At 38.2% G+C, this 20,535-nt stretch overlaps 1 protein-coding gene across 1 annotated transcript in view; it reads left to right on the forward strand.

Moving 5' to 3' along the window:
- Window positions 1-19,996, forward strand: part of Cfap44 (cilia and flagella associated protein 44) — a 101,192-nt gene extending 81,196 nt beyond the window's left edge. The window contains exons 27-35 of the mRNA XM_027936158.2: window positions 1,149-1,352; window positions 2,205-2,400; window positions 5,680-5,790; window positions 8,419-8,549; window positions 9,810-9,926; window positions 10,782-10,983; window positions 13,925-14,085; window positions 16,504-16,638; window positions 19,759-19,996. Coding sequence (XP_027791959.2) covers window positions 1,149-1,352; window positions 2,205-2,400; window positions 5,680-5,790; window positions 8,419-8,549; window positions 9,810-9,926; window positions 10,782-10,983; window positions 13,925-14,085; window positions 16,504-16,638; window positions 19,759-19,932 — 1,431 coding nt within the window. The 3' untranslated portion in view covers window positions 19,933-19,996. The remainder of the gene's footprint in view (window positions 1-1,148; window positions 1,353-2,204; window positions 2,401-5,679; window positions 5,791-8,418; window positions 8,550-9,809; window positions 9,927-10,781; window positions 10,984-13,924; window positions 14,086-16,503; window positions 16,639-19,758) is intronic.
- Window positions 19,997-20,535: the final 539 nt, after the last annotated feature.

Genomic DNA, 20,535 nt, shown 5'->3' on the forward strand with positions numbered 1-20,535 from the left:
ACTTTCAGGCACTTGGATTGGAGAGGGAAAATACACACACACACACACACACATACACACACATACACACACACATACATACATATATCTCCTTTACAAACTTGGAAACTTGGAGACCTGTGTAGTTTAGTTTCAGAATGGCCTTTCAATGAAGAAAATGTAGTCCTGTCTCCAAAGAAATGTAGTAAAGATTTGTGTTTGTTGAACAAGTGTTAAAGAGGAGCCCAAACACACAATCTGTAACCATACTTATGGAAAAGCTTTTCTTTTTCTTCTTCTTGGGCTTTTGTTTGTTTGCTTCTTTTAGCTCTCTAAAATTCTCTAGTAATTTCTCTGCTCCAAATCCAGAGATCTCTTCCTCTTCCTCAGCCCCTAGTCTGGGACCTCATATATGACAGGTGTTTGTCAGTTGAGGCTCCCTATCATGTATATGTGCAACCTAATGAAAAACAGAATGCTTTGCCTCTTCCTGTTTTACTGGTTTCCTCAGGAGAATCAACCCTTGGGCTTTCTCTTGATCTCTTAATGTACTTTGGGATGAGGGGAAGAAAGCTATGCCAAAATCAGAGCAAGACTGAGAACTTACAGTCACCTGGACCACAATGGAATAAGGTCCATATCAGGACTTGGGATACTTGAGTTCTTCTCCCATCTCTGAAATATAGTAACTTTGATCTCAGGAAAGTCACCTTTGGTCTCATTTGTAAAATAAGAAGAATAAATTGTTTATTATGGCTCTGTAATTCTAGTACCTATTTAAAAATATTTACCATTGTATGTAGAGTAAAAGTTTTTCAAAATAGGAAGTTGGGGAAATATTTATGTTTCCTATAAGAAATGCAGTTCAGTGATGTTGTAGGGGAACGAAGAGGAGAGAAATATAGATACCTTATAAAGAGCTCATTTTCCACACAGTGTAGCAAGAAGGGGATTGTTGATCCACAGCTTAATCAATGTGAAGAAATAGCTTTATGCAAATATATGCAAATTTAATGCCATTAATGAACTAATTTATATGCCCATACATATGAAAGGAGCCTAATGAAAAAAATACTTTTAGATAAATCAGAGCTACTCAACAGTGTAAAAAATACATCTCCTCATAGCTTTTAATTTCTAATATATCTTCACATCTTTTTCTATCTCAGATCAAAGAACTGATTGTCACTTTTGATGCAGAACTTCGTCTCCTGAGACATCAGAAACTGAAATTAGACACTCAGATGAAATTATCTGACCTACACCATGTCACATTATTTCAAGAAATTCTTCTTCTCAAGAATTTTGAAAAACAAGAGAACATACTTCAAGAACGAGTTAATGCATGTGACAAAGAGGAACAGGATATGCAGGTGAGAGCAGCAAGAACCCTGGCTGGCTGCTCTGTTAGTTATGGAGGAAGCTTGGTTCCTTTTTTTCCTTTCATTTTCTTCTTAAATTTCCCTTCTTGTTCTAGCCCTCATCTCTTTCTTGTCTTCTCCCCCCTCCTCCTTTTTTCCTGTCTTTATTATTTTGGGTGAGAAATAATTCAGTATTTTTAGTGAATTTGATCCAATATTTTATAAGATAGGAGAATGAATTTTTTTTAAATGAGTCTTTTCTTTTAGTTCATATATGGATTTTAAATGTCTGTATTTTTTTAACCAGCTACTAAAAGGAAATTGGTTTTCGATTATGGAATCCTTATGAACATAAGTGGAAAAGAACTTGGTGAATTTCTTAAGTATGGTAACTAATTTCAGTGTGGTGTAAAATTGAATGCCATAGGAAACAGTTTATTTCTGATATGTTCAATTCAAAGAAGTAAATTATACAGTTATTAAATGGATATTATATACTGAATAGTGAGATCAGTTTTGAGGAATATCAGTTTCACAAATGTGTCTTGTTTTAATTATCATATGTCATTACAGAAAAGTCTTTATTTTTGAGACTTGCAAAAACATTAACTGACATCAAGATATCAGTACAAATTCCAATTTACTTAATTTAGAAATTTTTTCGAGAAAGCTAAACATTAGAAAACGGATCTTCCTGTTTCTTAATGCAAATTATTTTTACAAAAGAAGTTATAAAATTTTAACCAAATAAATGGATGGCTCTGCAAATATCAGAAAGCGAACCTCTATGAAGCACATTGCCTTCTAAACTTGGTTTATTAGAAACATTTCATTTATCATTTTCTCTTCCTTTTGTTCATTTAGTGGAAAATAAATGAGCTTCTTAAAGAGATGGAAGAGAGAAAAAATGAAATCAACAAGCTCCAAGAACAAGAAAAGTCACTCTATTCTGGTTTCCAGATAGCCCTTGGAGAAAACAATAAGTTTGCAAACTTCCTCATGAAGGTCCTAAAGAAGAAAATTAAGCGTGTAAAGAAAAAGGAGGTTGAAGGAGATGCTGGTTTGTATTCCTTTGTCACATATTATTCCATTTTCTCTCCTTAACATGAAATAGAGAAGTAACTAAGGTTTTTATTAGATGTCACTATGTAGAGGCACTGTGGAGGGTTAAAGAGGAGGGGATACAAAACTTTGGGGCATGTGGAGTTAATCCTGTGTGTGTGTGTGTGTGTGTGTGTGTTATGAGCTAACATAGGGTAGTTAATTTAACAAGAACATCTTTTCATATGTTTACCTTCTATCTGTGTATCCTTGGTGCAATGTATCTTCATGTCCTTTGTCCATGTTTGAATAGAATTATTTGCTTTTTTACAATTGAGGTTTTTAAAAATATTTCTTAGTTGTCAATGGACTTTTATTTTATTTATTTATATATGGTGCTAAGAATCAAACCCAGTGCCTCATATATGCCAGGCAAGTGCTCTACCACTGAGCCACTACTCCAGCCCCTACAATTTTGAGTTTTTTAAGAGTTCTCTGTATCTTTTTTGTTTGTTTGTGGTGCTAGGGATTGAACCCAGGGCCTGTGCATGCAAAGCAAGCACTCTATAAACTGAGCTATATCCCCAGCCCAGTTCTTTGTATCTTTTAGGTGCTAGTCCTATGTCTGACATGTGGTACACAAATATTTTTTTCCTGATTTTTGTTATGATGAGTGACTGTCAACTGAAATCTAGTATCATATTATGAGACTGTATCTTATTTAAATCTTTGTTTTACTTGGTTCTCCAACAATGCTCTGACAAGGAAGGGGTAAGAAGTACACATTCCCATTCAGCCTTCATTGTCACCTAATGGAAGGGAACCTTTTTGCTGACATGCATGAATTCTAGCTGCACATGTAGTCTCTGCTGACAACATGCTGTGGATGGCCTTGGTATGTCTGGGCAACGGTGAAAGTCCTCTCTTCTAGGGATCTCCTGAAAATACCCCGAGGCGAGAAGAACACTTGCCACTGCTATAGGTTGTAGAAATCCAAGAGACCCATGTGTTTGTTTGTTCGTTTGTTTGTTTTGGTGGAGGGGATACCAGGGATTGAGCTCAGGAGCACTTGACCCCTGAGTCACATCCCCAGCCCTATTTTGTATTTTATTTAGAGACAGGGTCTCACTGAGCTGCTTAGCGCTTCGATTTTGCTGAGGCTGGCTTTAAACTCATGATCCTCCTGCCTCAGCCTCCAGAGCTGCTGGGATTATAGGCATGCACCCCTGTGTCCAGCTCCCATGTGGTTTTTACAGACATCTTGATGGTAGTGGGAAAGCTGGTTACTAGCCAGCAGGGATATATGTCCTGGTTCCCTACTTGACGTTCCCTGACATCATCCTTGTTGGTGTGTTGGGGTGCCTTATTATAGCCCTGTGAGAGTGGATATAGATTCCTCACTTGGCCTTTGCTGATGTGGGTGGAGTGGAGACCATAGATTTTCTGTAGTATTTGGTTTAAGTAAATAGATAATATGTAAAATTTTTTATTATTTTACTAGGTTATCCCTTTCCTGATTGTTTGGCTAGAGATAATAAGTTTTTGTTGAATCTTTATTTATCTGAACCTGTTGAGGGCCAACTTATTCATCTCCAAGTCTGAAATATATGAGGCAAAAATGAGACCCAAGGAACTCTCCACAGCATTGTTTTTCAGGTTTTGAGGTACATTACCAGTTTGCTTTCTTTTGCCCACATTTCAGAGTCTTCTCATTTTGTTTTACACATAATATTTAGCTATATTTTGGAGGGAAAATAAGGAAAAGTGGGTCTGCTTCCTCTTCAGGAAGCAGATATCTATGTAAAGAATTCTAAGAAATTTTAAACTTCTGGTTCATTTTATATAGTTGCACAGATTACTTTAAATGATTTTAAGAGTAATACTACATCTTTAAGAATTGAGAACATGTGAGGTCCTTCTCTTATTTTTAATTTGAAGTTCCATAAAACAGGAATTCAAAGTTAGTGATGTATAGTTCATAGATGTACCCAAGGTGTTTTAAAAGAAAATGGGGCAAGGTGGAGCAAAGAGGTCTAAAACTCTTTGTCTAAAACCCTTGGGGGTGGATGTGTTTTAGTATTCAGACATTTTAATATTTTATAAAGATAATATACATGATATTATAATGAAAAATTATTCATGATACTAGTTAAAGAACAAAAAGGCAGACTTGACTTGGGGGGACTACTACAATGGGGTTTTGTAGGAAAGAGAGACCAAGCTCCACTTTGAATACCACGAGGACAGTAGAGATTTGTAACAGAGGAGTAGAAAATAAGTAGCATCATTCTTTGCTCAGCTGTCCTAACAGAATTTTTGCTGAAGGCAGGCCAGAGTGACATGATATCAAGGGTGTGAGCATGAGGAATTTGATCAGATATCAAGGGTTCAGGAGGTTTGCTAAACAGACTCAGCAGAATTCTTCCTACCACTAAACTAAATGGGTTAAGGTTAGAAACTAAGGTTAGTTTTAGAAAGAGGACTCAGAGAAGCCTGACTCAAGTTTGGTGAAAAGAGAAAGAGTCTACGAACAAAACAATCTCTGTAGGATCTGGTTCTAGAGTCAAATGCTTAATACCTCTGCAACAAAACATGAATATTCACACTAAGTGTAAAGCAGAAAAAGGGCCACAAGGCCAGGAACTGCAGAACAAGAATAAGGCACCAAAAGGAATTTTATTGGGGGGGGGGGTGCTCCTGGGCAAGGTTCACCTTCTGAAAAAGGGTGAGGGCCAGGGGAGTTGCTAGAGGTAGGAGGGCCTAGGCCAACTAAATTGTTACTACCATTAGCAGGTTGACCAAGTGGAGTTTAGGGGCCAGATCTCTTCAGCCAGGTGAAAAGTCCCTGCTATGGGATGGGGAGGGGTAAGGGGAAGGGAAAGGGAAGCGAAAGCTGCCGGCCTGACACTAAGATTCAATGAAAGCTGATGTTTACTTCAGTTCAGGTAAGTACGAAAGTTTCTTCTGTTTTTAGAGCTTTTTGTGATTTAGTAGGAATTGTAGGCCTGTTTCACCAAGTGTGTGTATGTTAGGTGGTTACCACACAAGCAGCTTAGCAAGTGGGCCCCGACACCGTCTGTATTTATGTGTTAATAATAACTATAACCTTCTGCAAGCATTTGAGTTTGTGATCTCTGTGTCCTTAACCATTTTAACTCTTCTAAAAACATTGAGTCATTTCCTACTCTGTGTCTTCATTACTTTTTCAGTGACTGACTCATTGAAAAATATTTTGAAAATCTAGAATTTTGTTTATCATAGGAACTTCTCTGCTAACCAAGTCCTCCTCTTCCCTCAGATGAAGATGAGGAGAGTGAAGAATCAAGTGAAGATGAATCCAGCTTGGAGAGTGACGAGGAGGAGTCTGGATCCGAAGATGAGGTTTTTGATGATTCTATCTGCCCAACAAGTAAGTCAGATAAAACCATGTGTTCTCTGAAGTGTGAACATGGATGGACAGGACTGAGAAGATCACTATTTTTTAATTTCTCAATTCTGTTAATAAAATTTAAGGAAAGGGTGGTTTAAAATGTATGAAGTAGAATCTAATGAAACTTTGGGGGGGCTCTCTGAATAATTTATTATCTGTTCCTTTAGGCAGCCTTTTATAAATGGCAAATTAAATAATCTGAAACTGATGGTTATAGAATCAGTTACTATGAATTATGTAATAAATTTGATTTTCTAGAGAAACACTCGATAGTAACTTCTATAGATTTTTTTTTTTTACAATATTTTCCTTTTTTGGGAAAAATCCATTCAAATTTTTCTATTTCAAATCTGTTTTGTAAGAATAGTTTTTTGTTTGTTTGTTTCTAAAGTGTGGTGATATTTTATTTAACAGTCTCATTACAAAAGTAGCAGAGTGAACATGGAAGCAGGATTTAGGAGGAAGCCCCAGCAGGCTGCATGTGAATGGGTCACCCTCTCCCACAGGCTTCCCAGGGCAGCCAGTCTGTAACAGGGACTTCTGTGTTTAAGGAGATAGGCAGTGTGTAGGGAGGCTGTGCCCAAGATTCATGGCCTGAGGGCTTGGCTAACACTACAGACCCTGGATCATCCCTGCCTTTGTTTTTTTTTTTTTTTTTTTTTTTGTACTGGGAATTGAACCCAGGGGTGCTTTAACACTGAGCTACATCCCCAGCCTTTTTTATTTTGTATTTTGACACTAAGTTGCTGAGGCTGTTCACAAACTTGGGATCTTCATGCTTCAGCCTCTAAAAAATTGGGATTTCAGACTTGCATCAATGCATCTGGCACTTTTTTGGCGGGGGGTAGGGGGGACTGGGGACTGAACCCCCTGGGCACTTTATCACTGAGCTGAGCTACATCTCTAGTCCTTTTTGAAAAAAGTTATTATTATTGATGTGTTAACTTGGGTCTTGCTAAGTTACTATGGATCTCACTAAATTGTTGAAGTTGGCCTTGGACTTGTGATTCTCCTGCCCTAGTTGCCCAAGTTGCTGGGATTACAGGTGTGCACCACCATGCTAAGATCCCCTCCAATTTTAAGCAGCAGTCTAAACAGTCAATATCAGCCACCATCCCTGCCACACAGTTGAATTCCCCTCAATAGGACACACTTCCACCTAGCCAGCCAGGAAGGCAGCAGCTAAACATGGTGATGGGTGACCCTAAAAGTGTTTAGAACAACTTTTCCCAACTGTCCTGGGGGCCTGAACCCTGGCTTGGCCATGTTCCCAAGGAGGCCGCAGCCACTCTTGGGTCCTAGAGTACCCAAGTAGGAGCCAAGATTGAAAGAAGAAGGCTGTGGCGAGCATCCAAAGGGGAGCCCTGAACTTTGTTCCTGATAAACCAGGGGCCTAGGAAGGGCTGCCCCAGGAAGCTCAAGTTTGCTCTGTTGGGAAGGCCACCAGTGGGCAGGGGTTGGCCCCTATCTCTGGGGAAGCCAGCAGAGGGCCTGAGAGGCCATCCATGGAGTTTGTGTTGAGGTCCAATCTCCAGTAAGCTTCTCACAGAGGCAAGTCATTAGCTTTGCAAAGACTCAAGCTTTTCACCACCAGAAACCTCAGGGAAGGACAGGAGCAGGCCAAGAGGAAAGGCAGGGAGGAGGGAAAGCAATATAGAAGCAGAGTTAAGAAAACATGACTAACACCCTACCTGCCTTCCCTTCATCTGTCTGCACTGGCCCTTCCACCAAGGAAGCCTGGCTGGGAGAGGGGCCATGGGGGCCTCTATGGAAGGGTACTTGGTATTGGCCTCCTGGAAATGGTTGGCCATTTATATTTACTGTTTCCATGGTGAAACAAATTTGGGACAGCTAGATCAACCTTCTTATAGTCAAGATGAATGGCTCTGCAGAGTAAATAATTTTCTTTGGTTTATAATTTGACTTTCTAGATATTTAAAATAAAGTTTTAATAAAATTTCAAAAGTTTAATTTCAAACAAACTATAAATCTTGTTTCACTTTTGAAAACCAGAGTCTTATTAAGATCATATTTATAATAGAGGAGGGCACAGAAAAGCAACCATTTTCTGGCAGGATTAGAGCTTAGACAATATCATACAGCCAGCATAGTGGTGGAGCTAGGGCCAGAACCATGGTTTCCAAATACCATTTATTATTATTTTTTACATTCCTGATCTATTACTTGGTGGATCCATGTGGCCCTTGGTGCGATGGTGGAAGTAGTACAGAGATAATGCACTTGAAACCCATTTAGTTACATTGTAGTTATATCAGCTGAGACTTAGGGTCTTCATGTACAGGATAAGGAAATAGTTCCCGCCTTGCAGGGTCCAGCCTGGAGTGAGACAATGTGCATAAAGGGCCGAGCATAAAGTCTGGTTCAGAGTGCTGTTCAGAATATCAGTGTTAGTGTCATTATTACTGTCTTAATTATTAATACTATTGGTCATTTTTTCCTGGGACAATGGAACCATAAGTGTAGGGGAAATGTGTTACCATGGATCTACACACAGATTTTAATTACAAAGTCCCAAAGTTCACATTTCTAGTACTATTGCATTCCCTAACAAATGGGGCTACTTTTTTATTTTATCTTTCTTTTCAGATTGTGATAAGGGTCTTTTTGAACTTGCCATTCAACTTCGAGAAAAAAGGCTGGACATTGAGGAGGCCTTAGTTGAAGAAAAGAAAACTGTTGATAATCTCAAAAAGGAATATGATACATTGTCCAAAAAAGTATGGTGATCTGCCTTTTTATTTGTTCTCTCCCAACTATGATATTACAACTTCATAGCAGTGGCATTGTTAAGAATTCTCAGAGAGAAACATTTCAAATGTTATGAACAGGTTTTTTTTCTTCTTAAGGAAGTTGTGTTGGGGGTGTTTTTTTTTTTTTTTTAATAATTGGACTTTACCTTAATCATTGGTCTCCAATTATTTTTTTCTTTATTGGTACCAGGGATTAAATTTAGGGGCACTTTATCACTGAGCCACATCCCCAGCTCTATTTTGTATTTTATTTATAGACAGACTCTCACTGAGTTGCTTAGCACCTCACTTTTGCTGAGGCTGCCTTTGAACTTGTGATCTTCCTGCCTCCTGAGCCTCTGGGATTAGATGTACCCCTACACTCAGCTTCCAAACTTTTTTGATTATGTAATTCTATATGTAAAAAAAAAAGTAGCACCCCCACAATAAATGGGTAAGTATTTACAAATTGTATTTAGGAAATATTGTTTTAGTAGAGTTTATATGTTATAAAGCATTAATTCACAAGAATAAGATAAAAATAAATCGAAATAGAAACTGATATTTTCTATTTATACTACAACAGATCATTTTGTTGATCCTCTGGGGTGCATGCATTTCATGTTGGAGATCACAAAGCTAAACTTCTGGTATAATACTGATTACTTTCTGCCTTTTCTGTTCCCTTTTCCTCTGAGGTGTTCTTGTTTAGTACAATATCATTCAACTTGATTCCTATTTAGAAATATAAAAAAAATAGAAATATTTTTGATAGATTGGTCTCCTCTTGCAAATAGAAAATGATCTGGAAAACTTTCAGGCTTCTTAGAGATAAAGCATATGCTTTAGAAATACTGAAGTTAGTAGTTTAATTATTTAAAGCACTTTTTCCGTTAATTTATTGAGGTTATTATGAACAAACAAGAATTCTTATCATTTTAACAAAGATTCCATGCCATGAGCTGCTTTTCATGTAGAAAATGAAAGTTAGCCAAGGATGTGTCTTCTAAGCTCTTATTCACAAAAAGTATACAGTTCTGGGATCACAGGTATGATTGAAAAAGTAATATGGATTCTAACTTGGTGGGAAGAGAATAATATAGACTCCTGGAATGCAGACTGGAATGGTGCCCTTAACCACAGCCTGGCCAAAGACACCCTTCTGGCCCTGTACTTCCTCCCTCATTTACCACTTAGGTTTCCATTCACTGAGTCTTGTCAGCATCTCTCACATGGGACTTTCTGCAGGTAAAAATTGTGGCAATGAATCTGAATGCAGCAGAGGAGGCCCTGGAGGCTTATCAGCGAGAGAAGCAGCAGCAGCTGAATGAACTGCTGGTTGTGTTACCGCTCAAGCTCCACCAGGTGATGTGTCCGAGAGGCCGCCCCACCCTGCATGAGCAGAAGAGTCATCATACCAGGCTTTTCTAGAAAACAACTGTGGGTCACCAACGGGGGAAACTATGGTCCTTGGACTGAAGATTCCACTTGTAGAATGACACCAGATTTTTCTTATCTATTAACAGACTGTTTTTAAAGCAAACATCAGAAAACACACAGATTTTCTTGTGGCTCATTATCCCCTTAAAAGTTCAATCATTTCAGCTCTAGAGAAATGATATAAGGATGAAATGGCCTGGAGGTTGAAGTGTTGGATCTTGTACACATGTCGCTTATCACACCACCTGAAACATCAGACATGAACTGAAGAATTATCTTCATTTAATCTCTACTCAGACCCAAGGAAAACATTTTTTCTTTATTCCCTCTCTTTGTTCATTTACACTGTTGTACTGTAATATATTAAATTGTAGGACTATAGATCAGTGAGGAAAAGAGGTTAATTGTATCCTCTTTTCTCAGGTTAAGAAAAAGCTGTATTTTAGGAGAGAAAAGAAAAAAACAAACAAACAAAAAAACCCCAAGGTCAAAAAAACCCTCTCTAGCAGTTTGCCTACAGCACCAAGCAGGAAGTGTGAGTTCCATCATTACACAGTAGACAGTAGGCACCATATGTGTGGGAAGATGTGCTGTCCTTAGAGAGGCATAATGTGGCTTGCTATTTGCCAACTTTCTGTTTACCTGGTCACTGTCACTCATGGTGAGAGAGAGAGAGGCCCAAGGGCATTGAGCTAACCCAGGATGAGAGAAGGCAGCTCTCCCCCTGGGCTTTCTCCACTTTATACCTTTGTCTATTTCATTTATTTTTGTTTTTTACAGATAGAGTACATGCAATCTGGGGAAATACCCCATGATCTTTCGGGCGCTTTGGTCTTCTCTAACCAGTCCTTGGGACGGCTGCAAGCACGAATCATACAGCTCCATGAAGAGAACTCCAGGCAGCAAAAACTGAACAAAGAATGCCGGGAGAGACGGAAACGGCTCATCCGAGAAAAGAGAGAGATGGTAAAAACCATCCGTAGTGAGTATCTGAGCCCAAGGATTATCTAGGATTAGTTATGGGCCCATAGGGGAACCATCAAGCAATAGTCTCCAACTTAGAAAATAGTGATCATAGAGTCGGAACCACTGAGAGAGGAGACAAATTCACCTTCTCATTTTCCTACCTCACCAACCAGCTCTCCTGATACTTTGAAAAGATCACTGTCCTATTTGAAACGAAATCCTTTATCACAGGACTGTTTTACTTTGTGTATGATAAAATATAGAATAGCATCATAATCCACATACCCACTACCCAAGAAATAAAACATCATGTTGTATTGGAAGCTCCTTTTCTTTCTAATGCCATCTGCTGCTCCTTCCAGGGTTAAAGCAGGGTGTGCACCTACATGTATGTATATATTCTCGCACAGCACGTAGAACCACCTTACACATTTCTGCAATGGATGTTTTTATTTTGTGGTTCACTTTATTAAGCTGATTTTTTAGTTATTCATCTTTTTTTTAAAGAGAGAGGAGAGAGAGAGAGAATTTTTTTAATATTTATTTTTCAGTTTTTGGTGGATACAACATCTTTATTTTATGTGGTGCTGAGGATCGAACCCAGTGCAGTGTGCATGCCAGGCAAGCGTGCTACCACTTGAGCCACATCCCCAGCCCAGTTATTCATCTTACTACAGCTAATTTATTCACTTTAGTATTCTAGTATTCCATTGTATGCATATAAAAAGATTTTCTTCTTCAGTCTCCTCTTGATGGATATTTAGATATTTCTCATTTTTCATTATTATAATGTTACAGTAAATCTTATATACTTCTCCTGTGCACACGCATGAGGAGGTGAATCCCTAGTACTGGGATTTCTGGGTTATGGAGGGTTTCGTACACTTCCTGCTTTCCTAGGTATTGCCAAGTTGCCTCCTCATAGTGAACCAACATATCCTCCCCTGGGAGTGTAGAAGAAGTGGCCCAGCTCCACATTGTTGTCAACCCTTCACACTATCAGACTATAGTGTTTTTGTCAGTCTGGTGAATATTGTATTTCATTGTGATTCTTATTCATATTTCCTCAATAGCTAGTGAATTGAACATTTTTATACACAGTTATTTGCCATTTATTTGTTTTCTTTCTCTAACTCATCTGTCATAGCTTTGGCCCATTTTTTCATTTATATTTTATATATATTTTTTGTTAATCTTAAGGAATTCTTAATTTTTGTCCATTAAATGTACTTTGAATCTTTTTTAGTTTGTTGCCTGCTTTTTTTTTTTACCATCTCTGCAGATGTTTGAAATCTTAATAGTGGTGAATTTGATCTATATTTTAATGACTTGTGATTATTTTAAGGAACCATCTCCTATTTCAAGATCATAAAGGTAATTTTCAGTTCATCAATCCCACCACTAGGTGTATATCTAAAGGAAATGAAATCAGTATGTCCAAGAGATGCATGCACACCCATGTTTATTACAACACTCTTCATAATAGCCAAGATATAAAATCAGCCTAAGTGTCCACCAACAGATGAATGAAGAAAATGTGATGTATATACACAAGGAAATATTATTCAGCCTAAAAAAGAAGGAAATACTGTCATTTTAGACAATACGAATAAAGTAGGAGGATATTATATTAAGTGACATAAGTCAGGCACAGAATGACAAATACCAAAATGTCTCACTAATATGTATAGTGTTAAAAAGTTAGACTCGTAGAAACAATAGAGTTTGTGAAGTAGGGTTCGGAGGTTGGGGAGATATTGACTTGAATACAACATTCAATGGGATAGGAAGAAGAGGTTCAGGTGTGCTGTTGCACAACAACGTGACTGTAGTTACACCAACATATTATCTTCTTAGAAATGGCTGAGAGAATAAGTTTAAAATGTTCTTACCACATACAAAAAATTGGGTATGTGAAATAGTATGTTAATTAGCTCAATTTGGCCATTTCACAAAGTATACCTATTTCAAAAGAACTTTTTGCATACAATAAAGATATATAATTTTTGTCAATTAAAAAAGATAGGTCTTAATAGGTTTCTTTACCAATAATGTTCTTCACATTGTCTTTAGTCTTCCTGGAATTGAGGTAAGTGTGTGAGATGCATAGTATAAAGAGAATTCTCCTTTAAAATACTTTTTGTAATATTTGGTATATGGGATATATGTAGAAGTTATCAAGTATTATAACAAAATGAATCCTGTGAACCCACCACCAAACTTAATGACAACAGTGTTACCAATATTGTGGCTCCTGCCTACGGGGGCACTGTCTCTATTCCATTCTGTCTTCCTATTCCCAGAGATAACCACTATTTCCAATTTTATGTTTAGCATTCCTTTCTTTTTTAAAAAAGTTTTTGTACAATTATATGTATTCCTAACTAACACGTTGCCTTAAAACTTTATATAAAAAACATTATATGTATCTTTTTGAAGCATATTATTTCATTTACTATTATTTTTCTAAGATTAGGAGTGGAGTGAATAAGGAGAGGCCCAGGAAAGGAAGAGGGAGAGACAATGGGCAGGGTAGGGAAGACTGTGAAGGGCCTTCGGCACCACAGCAAGGATTTTAATTTTTACTTGGACATGATGGACTTCATAAAGTGCCTTCTCTCATCCTAATGCTAGATGCTGTAGAGATCAATAATTTAAAAAATGAAAAGGTTCATAAACCAATTGGAGCCTGTTAATAGTCTGAGGAGGGGCAGATGGAAATGTATTTGCCATTTGGGAAATATGAGTCCATTTCACATAGGATTTTGAAGATGAAAAGACAATATAGAAATAGACATTTTAAGTGAGAAAATTAGCAGGTGAAAAAAACAGAGGAAAAATCAACGGGTAACATAAATATCATCTTGCAAAAACTGTTCCATAGAATTTTATTGTTATTGGTGTCCATTTAATAATAATGGGCACCATTATTAAAGACAGTGACTGTCTTTTTTTAGAAATGGAAGAAACCGTCCGTCAACTAATGATTGACAAGTTTGGCCGTGTGATAGATCTAGAAGCCCTTCAGACTCTTTCTGTTAATACAACACTTGAAGAACTAAAGATCAGAAAACTTCGAAAAGAGCTGAATAATGCAAAGGAAATGAAGATGTGGGAGGTGAGGAGAAGGGTCAGGTAGTTTTCTTTCATTGGATCTGGGTGGTGAGTGGGAGCTCTGAAAAATTGTGATTCCTGGGAAGTATCTGTGCAGCCGGAGATGGGTCTGTGAGTCCTGCTTCTCCCAGGATCTTTGGCCTGCTCACTTGGAGGGGTTTGTCTATCTTGAAGTGACAGCTGCAGCACTGAGTTTTGTTATCAGAGGTTGAGAGTCTACTGTGGAGTGATCGATCCTTGGTCCTTGGGAATAAGGCCTAAGATTAAGGCAGTGACCCAGCACAGAAACAGAAGGACAGCAAACAGGAATGTTTTATTAGAGCAGGTTCATTGTAAGGTAAGGGAAGGGCAAGAAAAGAGATATACCCCAGGGAGAGGGGCAAGCATATCAGCTAGGGACCAAAAATGTGACAAAAATTATTAGGTTTCCGGTTTTTGTTCAGGCAGGAGGTAAGAATTTGCAGTGGACCAAAACCTTGGAGTGGCAGGTAGCCATGCATCTTTGGGCCTTGTGCTTACACAGCTGCTGCCCATTTGGGGGAGGTCATATACCTCCACTGTGTGAAAATTGAGGTCATGTGTCTGTGTATTTGGGTCATTTTGCACTTTCTGGCCTAATGCCCCCAATGACATATCATATAATAGTCAACTGACCCTAAGAGCAGCTTTTGGGGGCATGCATGACCTAGAGAGAGAGATGTCCCCAATGGGAGAGAATGTGAAGCCTCTTTCTGAAATGTGGAAGACTGGTAGTGTCATTCAGTGAGTCTCAGTAGTCTGCCTACCTTCCTAAGATATTTTTATTTCATAGCCCTACCCATACAAGGGGAAGGGGGAATTTATGTCCTATGGCATGGCACAATGGATATGGAGTCCTCTGAGTGAGTTGCCAGTCAGGGGACCATTTACAGCCTCTGCCCCACTCTAACTCCTTCTGTTCCCTTCTAGTATCTATGCTAATGGTTTTAGGGTACAAGTGAATATAAATATGATGCAAACTGGCATAAAAGACCGTGGACAAGCCAGGCATGGTGGTACATGCCTGTAATCCCAGCTACCTGAGTGGATGAAGCAGGAGTATTACAAATTTGAGGTCAGCCTTAACAATTTAGCAAGACCCTGTCTCAAAATAAAATGAAGTAAAATAAAATAAAATAAAATAGGTTGAGTATTCTACTACTCAGTGGTAGAGTGCTTACCTCATGTGTGAGCCCCTGGGTTTAATCCCCAGCAAAACACACACACACACACACACACACACACACACACACACACACAAATCATAGGGCCTACTTTGGGGCCTATTTTAAAGTGTAAATGCCCTGAAGGTGTTAGAAATGGAACTGCTATCTTCTGATGCTCCTCATTGTATTATTGCATAGTTTTGGTATGCTGTTCTAATTTGGAAATTAGAAAACACATCTAAATAATGAGTTTTGTAAAAGGCATCAACTGTGTAGCTATGGTGTCTTAGAAGATGTTAATATTTACATATCATTCCCTGATCCATGAGATGAGATGGTACCCCACTTCCAGCTTGATTCAGGACAGGACTTTTAATGAAGTTTTTATAAGCCCTCAAATCATTATGGCTTGTCTAATTTCCAGTCTCCTCTTATCAGCAGATAGGCTAGAAGGAAAGGTTCCTAGGGCTGTCTTGTCCAATGACCCTGTCTTATCTTTGACAATCTGAGGTTGATCACAGTACTTTGAAGAGGCAAGTTGTTTAGGTGTTCATGTCAACTGAACTGGTCCCTATCAGGGGAACATTGGAGATAATATGTGCAATGTAAAATAATTTTTTGAAGCAACTCAAGAACAGAAGAGAGCCATTACACACATAGATATGTGGCCATTCAAACCACCTACCTGAGATAGACTGGGAAAGGGCACTAAATGGGAGTTTTTCTGCTTAAATTGTCATCCTTTTTTGTAGTAAGTACCAGTATCCACACTAATATTATTATTCAATGATACAGGGATATCTATCTGTATCTTGTTTCACTTACTTTTATCTTTGAGCATTCCTACATTCTTCTTATGTTTAATAAGAACAGACTCACCACCATTACTGCAGATTACATCTTTATATTGGCTTCTGATTACATCTTTTTGTGGGGGGGTACTAGGGATTGAACTCAGGGGCACTTAACCACTGAGCCACATCCCTGGCCCTATTTTGTCTTTTATTTGTCTCACTGAATTGCTTAGTGCCTTGCTGTTGCTGAGGCTCGCTTTGAATTCCTGATCCTCCTTCCTCAGCCTCCAGAGCCACTGGGATTACAGGCATGTGCCATCACACCCAGTTCTGATTACATTTTCATATGTACATATCACTCCTTTTGCCTGATGATTTTGACCAAATCTGGACATTTTTTTCTCTTATTCACTTAATTTATTTTGTTTCTTCCTGCCCTGGTAGGAAAAGATTGCTCAACTGCGATGGGAAATAATGATGAAGACAAAAGAACACACCAAAAAGCTTCATCAGATGAATGACTTATGCATTGAAAAGAAGAAGCTTGATACTCGGCTGAATACACTACAGAACCAGCAGGTATGTTCCTTCTCTTCATAGCCTTTTTCAGAATTGAGGGAGCTCTGCCAAGGTGACTATTCACAAGAACGTCGCATGCTGGAATTGAAACAGACCTTGATCTTGGACCATTTCCAGGCCCCCTGCATCCCTGAGGACGCTGAGTTCATATTAGCCACCTTAAGGACTCATTTTATTGGATGTCTCCTGGGTGCCATGAACTTATATAAGCACTAATCTATAAGGTTTGCCTTGCTCCTAGAAAGGTGAGGTTACTTAGGAATAAATGAGGATACCAATACACTCCCTGAGTTTAATGGTAAACATTCACTTCCAATATCGTTATTTCATTTGATCTAAAGCAGGCATCTTAAATTGTGAGAACTTGCACGTTCCTTTGCAAAATGCTTGCTACTTTTTTTGTGTGTATGGATTTCAACTTGCTATTCTATAATATTTATTGAGCCTAACATAGTATTTAAACAGAATGAAGTAGATGCTTTTTAATGAAAGTTTACCCAATTCAAGCCTTGCTCTCTAGGAACCTGATTCCACAGAGCTACTGAGTCAGGAGTTGTGGAAAGGGAGGCCTGCCAATCTGCACATTAACAAACTTTATAGGTGATTCTGATGCATGCCAGAGTTTAAGAATCATTGGTCTAAACATAAGTTCCAATGTAGGAAGATTTCTTCCTGTGGAGAATGAATAAGGATTTGGAGGTATAATATAATTGGAGATTAGATATGGAAGAAAGACTAGAATTTGGATATCAAGGGTCCTTTATCCAAACTGAAGAATTTTTGAGTGAAGAATCAAGGCAGTGTTTGAGAAAATTAATGCCTAAACAAAATCTTCATGGACTAAGCAGCCAATAAAATTGGTTGACTTGGTGTGTTTTTTTTTTTTTTTTAAGTCCATATGCATTGAAAAGGAAAGCTCAGAGGCAGGAGATCAGTTGAATGGGAAACAAAATCACCAATCTATATTTTTTTTACTTAATATGTCTTTACATGTAAGGCATCTTTACATTGGATATCTCATTTAATCCTCAAAACACTACTTTTCAAAGCTTAGAGAAGTTAAATAACTTTCTCAAGCTCTCAAAGATAATGCATAGTTAAGTTAGTTTTTAAACCCAAGTGTATCTGCCTCCAAAGCTGACTCCATTGCTTCTTACAATAATGATCTAGGAATAAAGTGTGGAGGTATTTGGTAATGAAAAAAGCAAATGTCAAAAGACATATCAAAGTAAGAAAAGCCAAAATTTGATTGAATATGGTAAGAAAAATGGGGGTAAAGTTACCAACTGGAATGATAGGGCATGAGTTGGCATATCAGTCATGCTTTTAGCACAAGTAATCAAAAGTTTCATTGAGAGTGACTTAAACACTTGGCAGACATTTTTTTTTTTCTTCTCATTTGACAAGAAGTCTGGAAGGAGATGACTGTATTTTGGCTTAGTGAGTCTGTGATGTCAAGGTCGGTATCTCAGTGATTCTGTCAGTGTTTTTTTTTTTTTTTTTTTTTTAAATCACAAGATGGCTTCTAAGCTCTGTTCCATATCTATGTGCCAGTCTCTTTTAATAAGAAAGCAAAGATTTTTCTGGATACAGTGGCACATGACCTGGAATTCCTGCTATTTGGGAGGCTAAGGCAGGAGGATCAGCCTGGGCAACTTAGTGACATCCTGTCTCAAAATTAAATTTTAAAAAGTAGGGATAAGAATGTAACTTAATGGTAGAGTGCTTGTAGCAAGAGTAAGACCCTGGGTTTAATCCCTAGTTATCACCAGGAAAAGAAAAAAAGCAAAGAAAGAAAGCAAAACTTTTTCTGCTTACATCCACTTAGCCACTCTTAGCTGAAAGAAAAACTAGGTGAGATTGGTGTTTAGCTTTCACAGTCTCTAAAATAAAAGTGAGCAAGAGAGAAGAGGCAGAAGGGTATTAGGCAGCCCCTTCCTGTGAAGATCTGCCACAGTGTTACTGGACTTGAGTCTGACAGCTCACTACTCAAAAGCCGATATTCGGGAGATGAAAGTTGGTGGGGAGGAAATAAGTTTTTTCAAGGGTCAGGGGTGCAAAGGGTTTTTGTAGGGGAAAGGAAGAGCAGCGGCACTGAGCAGGAAGACTGCACGGAGTCATGCATCCAGGCTCACCATTTTTTTTCTCTCTTTTCTGCCGAAACATCCTTGTGATGATAATCAAACTTCATCTCCCTATATATTTTTTTTTTTTGGATAAACATATTATTTCCCTGCAAGTTAAACATTATTCAATTTTTAATTAAAGAACAAGGTTAGCAAGTCCTTGGCCTACATTTTGATGTTATCTGAGGACCCTCTGATGTCCTGGGTTCTGTAAATCTAGAAAAAGGTTACTTATTAGTAAGTTTTATGACAAAAGTGTTTTCAGTTCATATCCCAAGAATAGGCAATCTCAGAGTTACTTATAAAGATGCAAAATGCCTCTTTCGCTGGAGAACAGGAGACAGAGAAAGGCAACTGTTTCAAGTCATTAGTGGGCTTCAGTCAGAGGAGTTACGTGCAATCAAACTAGTAGGAAACTAATAATGTAATGCTCAGCTACATGACCTCCAAAATTAGTGGTTTCTAAAGTAATCTAACAGCGAGGGAAGGAAAAGGGTTTATTTGGATTTCCCCTTGGTTACAGTGGTATATAGTGGTAATGGAAAAACCATGGACTTTTGGTTTCAGGCAACTTGTTTCTACCCTGCTTCAAGCCCTTAAAAACACAGAACCTGGGGCCAGTTAGCAAATCTGTCTCTCTGAGTCTCAGTTTCCTTATCTGTAAATCTGTAGCTACAGTTGCTATGATGATTAGATGAGAAGACACATTTTTATTGAGCATCTACTTAGTAACAAGCATAAGAGCAGGTAATGAGTAGAATGGGGAGACTCAGTCTTACTGGACCCTATCTCTAGGAGGCATAAGACCCAGAAAGGTGGAACCATGTGAAATTGCTATATTTTAGGTTAAAAATCTGTTGAATGTCATGGTTTCCTATGGTTCAACTTAGTAATGAGCAGTGACTGTTTAAACTGACTGTGAGATCTGCCTTTCTAACAGATAGTTTTACATTCCAAATGATGCCTAAAGCAGAGAGGTGTTTTCTCCCAACAGGGCAATGCCTTCCAGAGCCTTCGGAAAGCAGATATTGTGGCAAGAGAGAAGATGGCTGAATTGGTTGAAGCCCAGGCAGAAAGGATTTTAGCCTTAAAGGAAGAGATTGCTCTTTTGCGCAAGAAAGGAGGTCTTATCCTCCCACCCATTCTGGCTACACAAAAGAATGAATGAAATGAGCTCCATGAACCTTTAGGTCTGCTGTTTTCTCAAATCTGTCCAAGATCTCTGACATGATTCACCAGAACTTTTGTTTCCTTGTCACCTGCAACAATCCTATTATGTTAAAGTCAACTTACCTAAAAATAAAAAACCAGATCCTGTTATGTAGTTGTAATAATTTTTCTCCAACTTGGTTATCTTAGAACTGTCTGCTGCACCCGACATCTAATCATTACTGCACTGAACCATTTGAGACATTTAGACCCTGCTGGATTGAATATGAAATCTCAGAAAGCCATATATCAGAGTTGCCAGAAAGTGTCTGTAATGTATTTTGTTTCAGGAAAATGTGTTTTTCCAGTATTCTAAATATTTAACCATTGGCAAGAAAAACTATCATTTAACAATTTGTGAGAAAACTTCCTTTTCTTGGTTCTTGAATCCTTAGAAAATAAACTTTGTTTGTATTAGAGATTCTTTGAGAGAACACAAGAGAAAAAGAAACTATTTGCAAACAATATCTTAGAATAAGAAATATAAATTGGAATTTTGGCATTGTTGACTTCAGAAAGCAGTGCTTTGAGGGCTGGGATACAGAAAGTGCAGACAGACACA

This window comes from Marmota flaviventris, chromosome 8 (assembly GCF_047511675.1).
Source record: "Marmota flaviventris isolate mMarFla1 chromosome 8, mMarFla1.hap1, whole genome shotgun sequence".
In the NCBI taxonomy this organism is placed as follows: domain Eukaryota; kingdom Metazoa; phylum Chordata; class Mammalia; order Rodentia; family Sciuridae; genus Marmota; species Marmota flaviventris.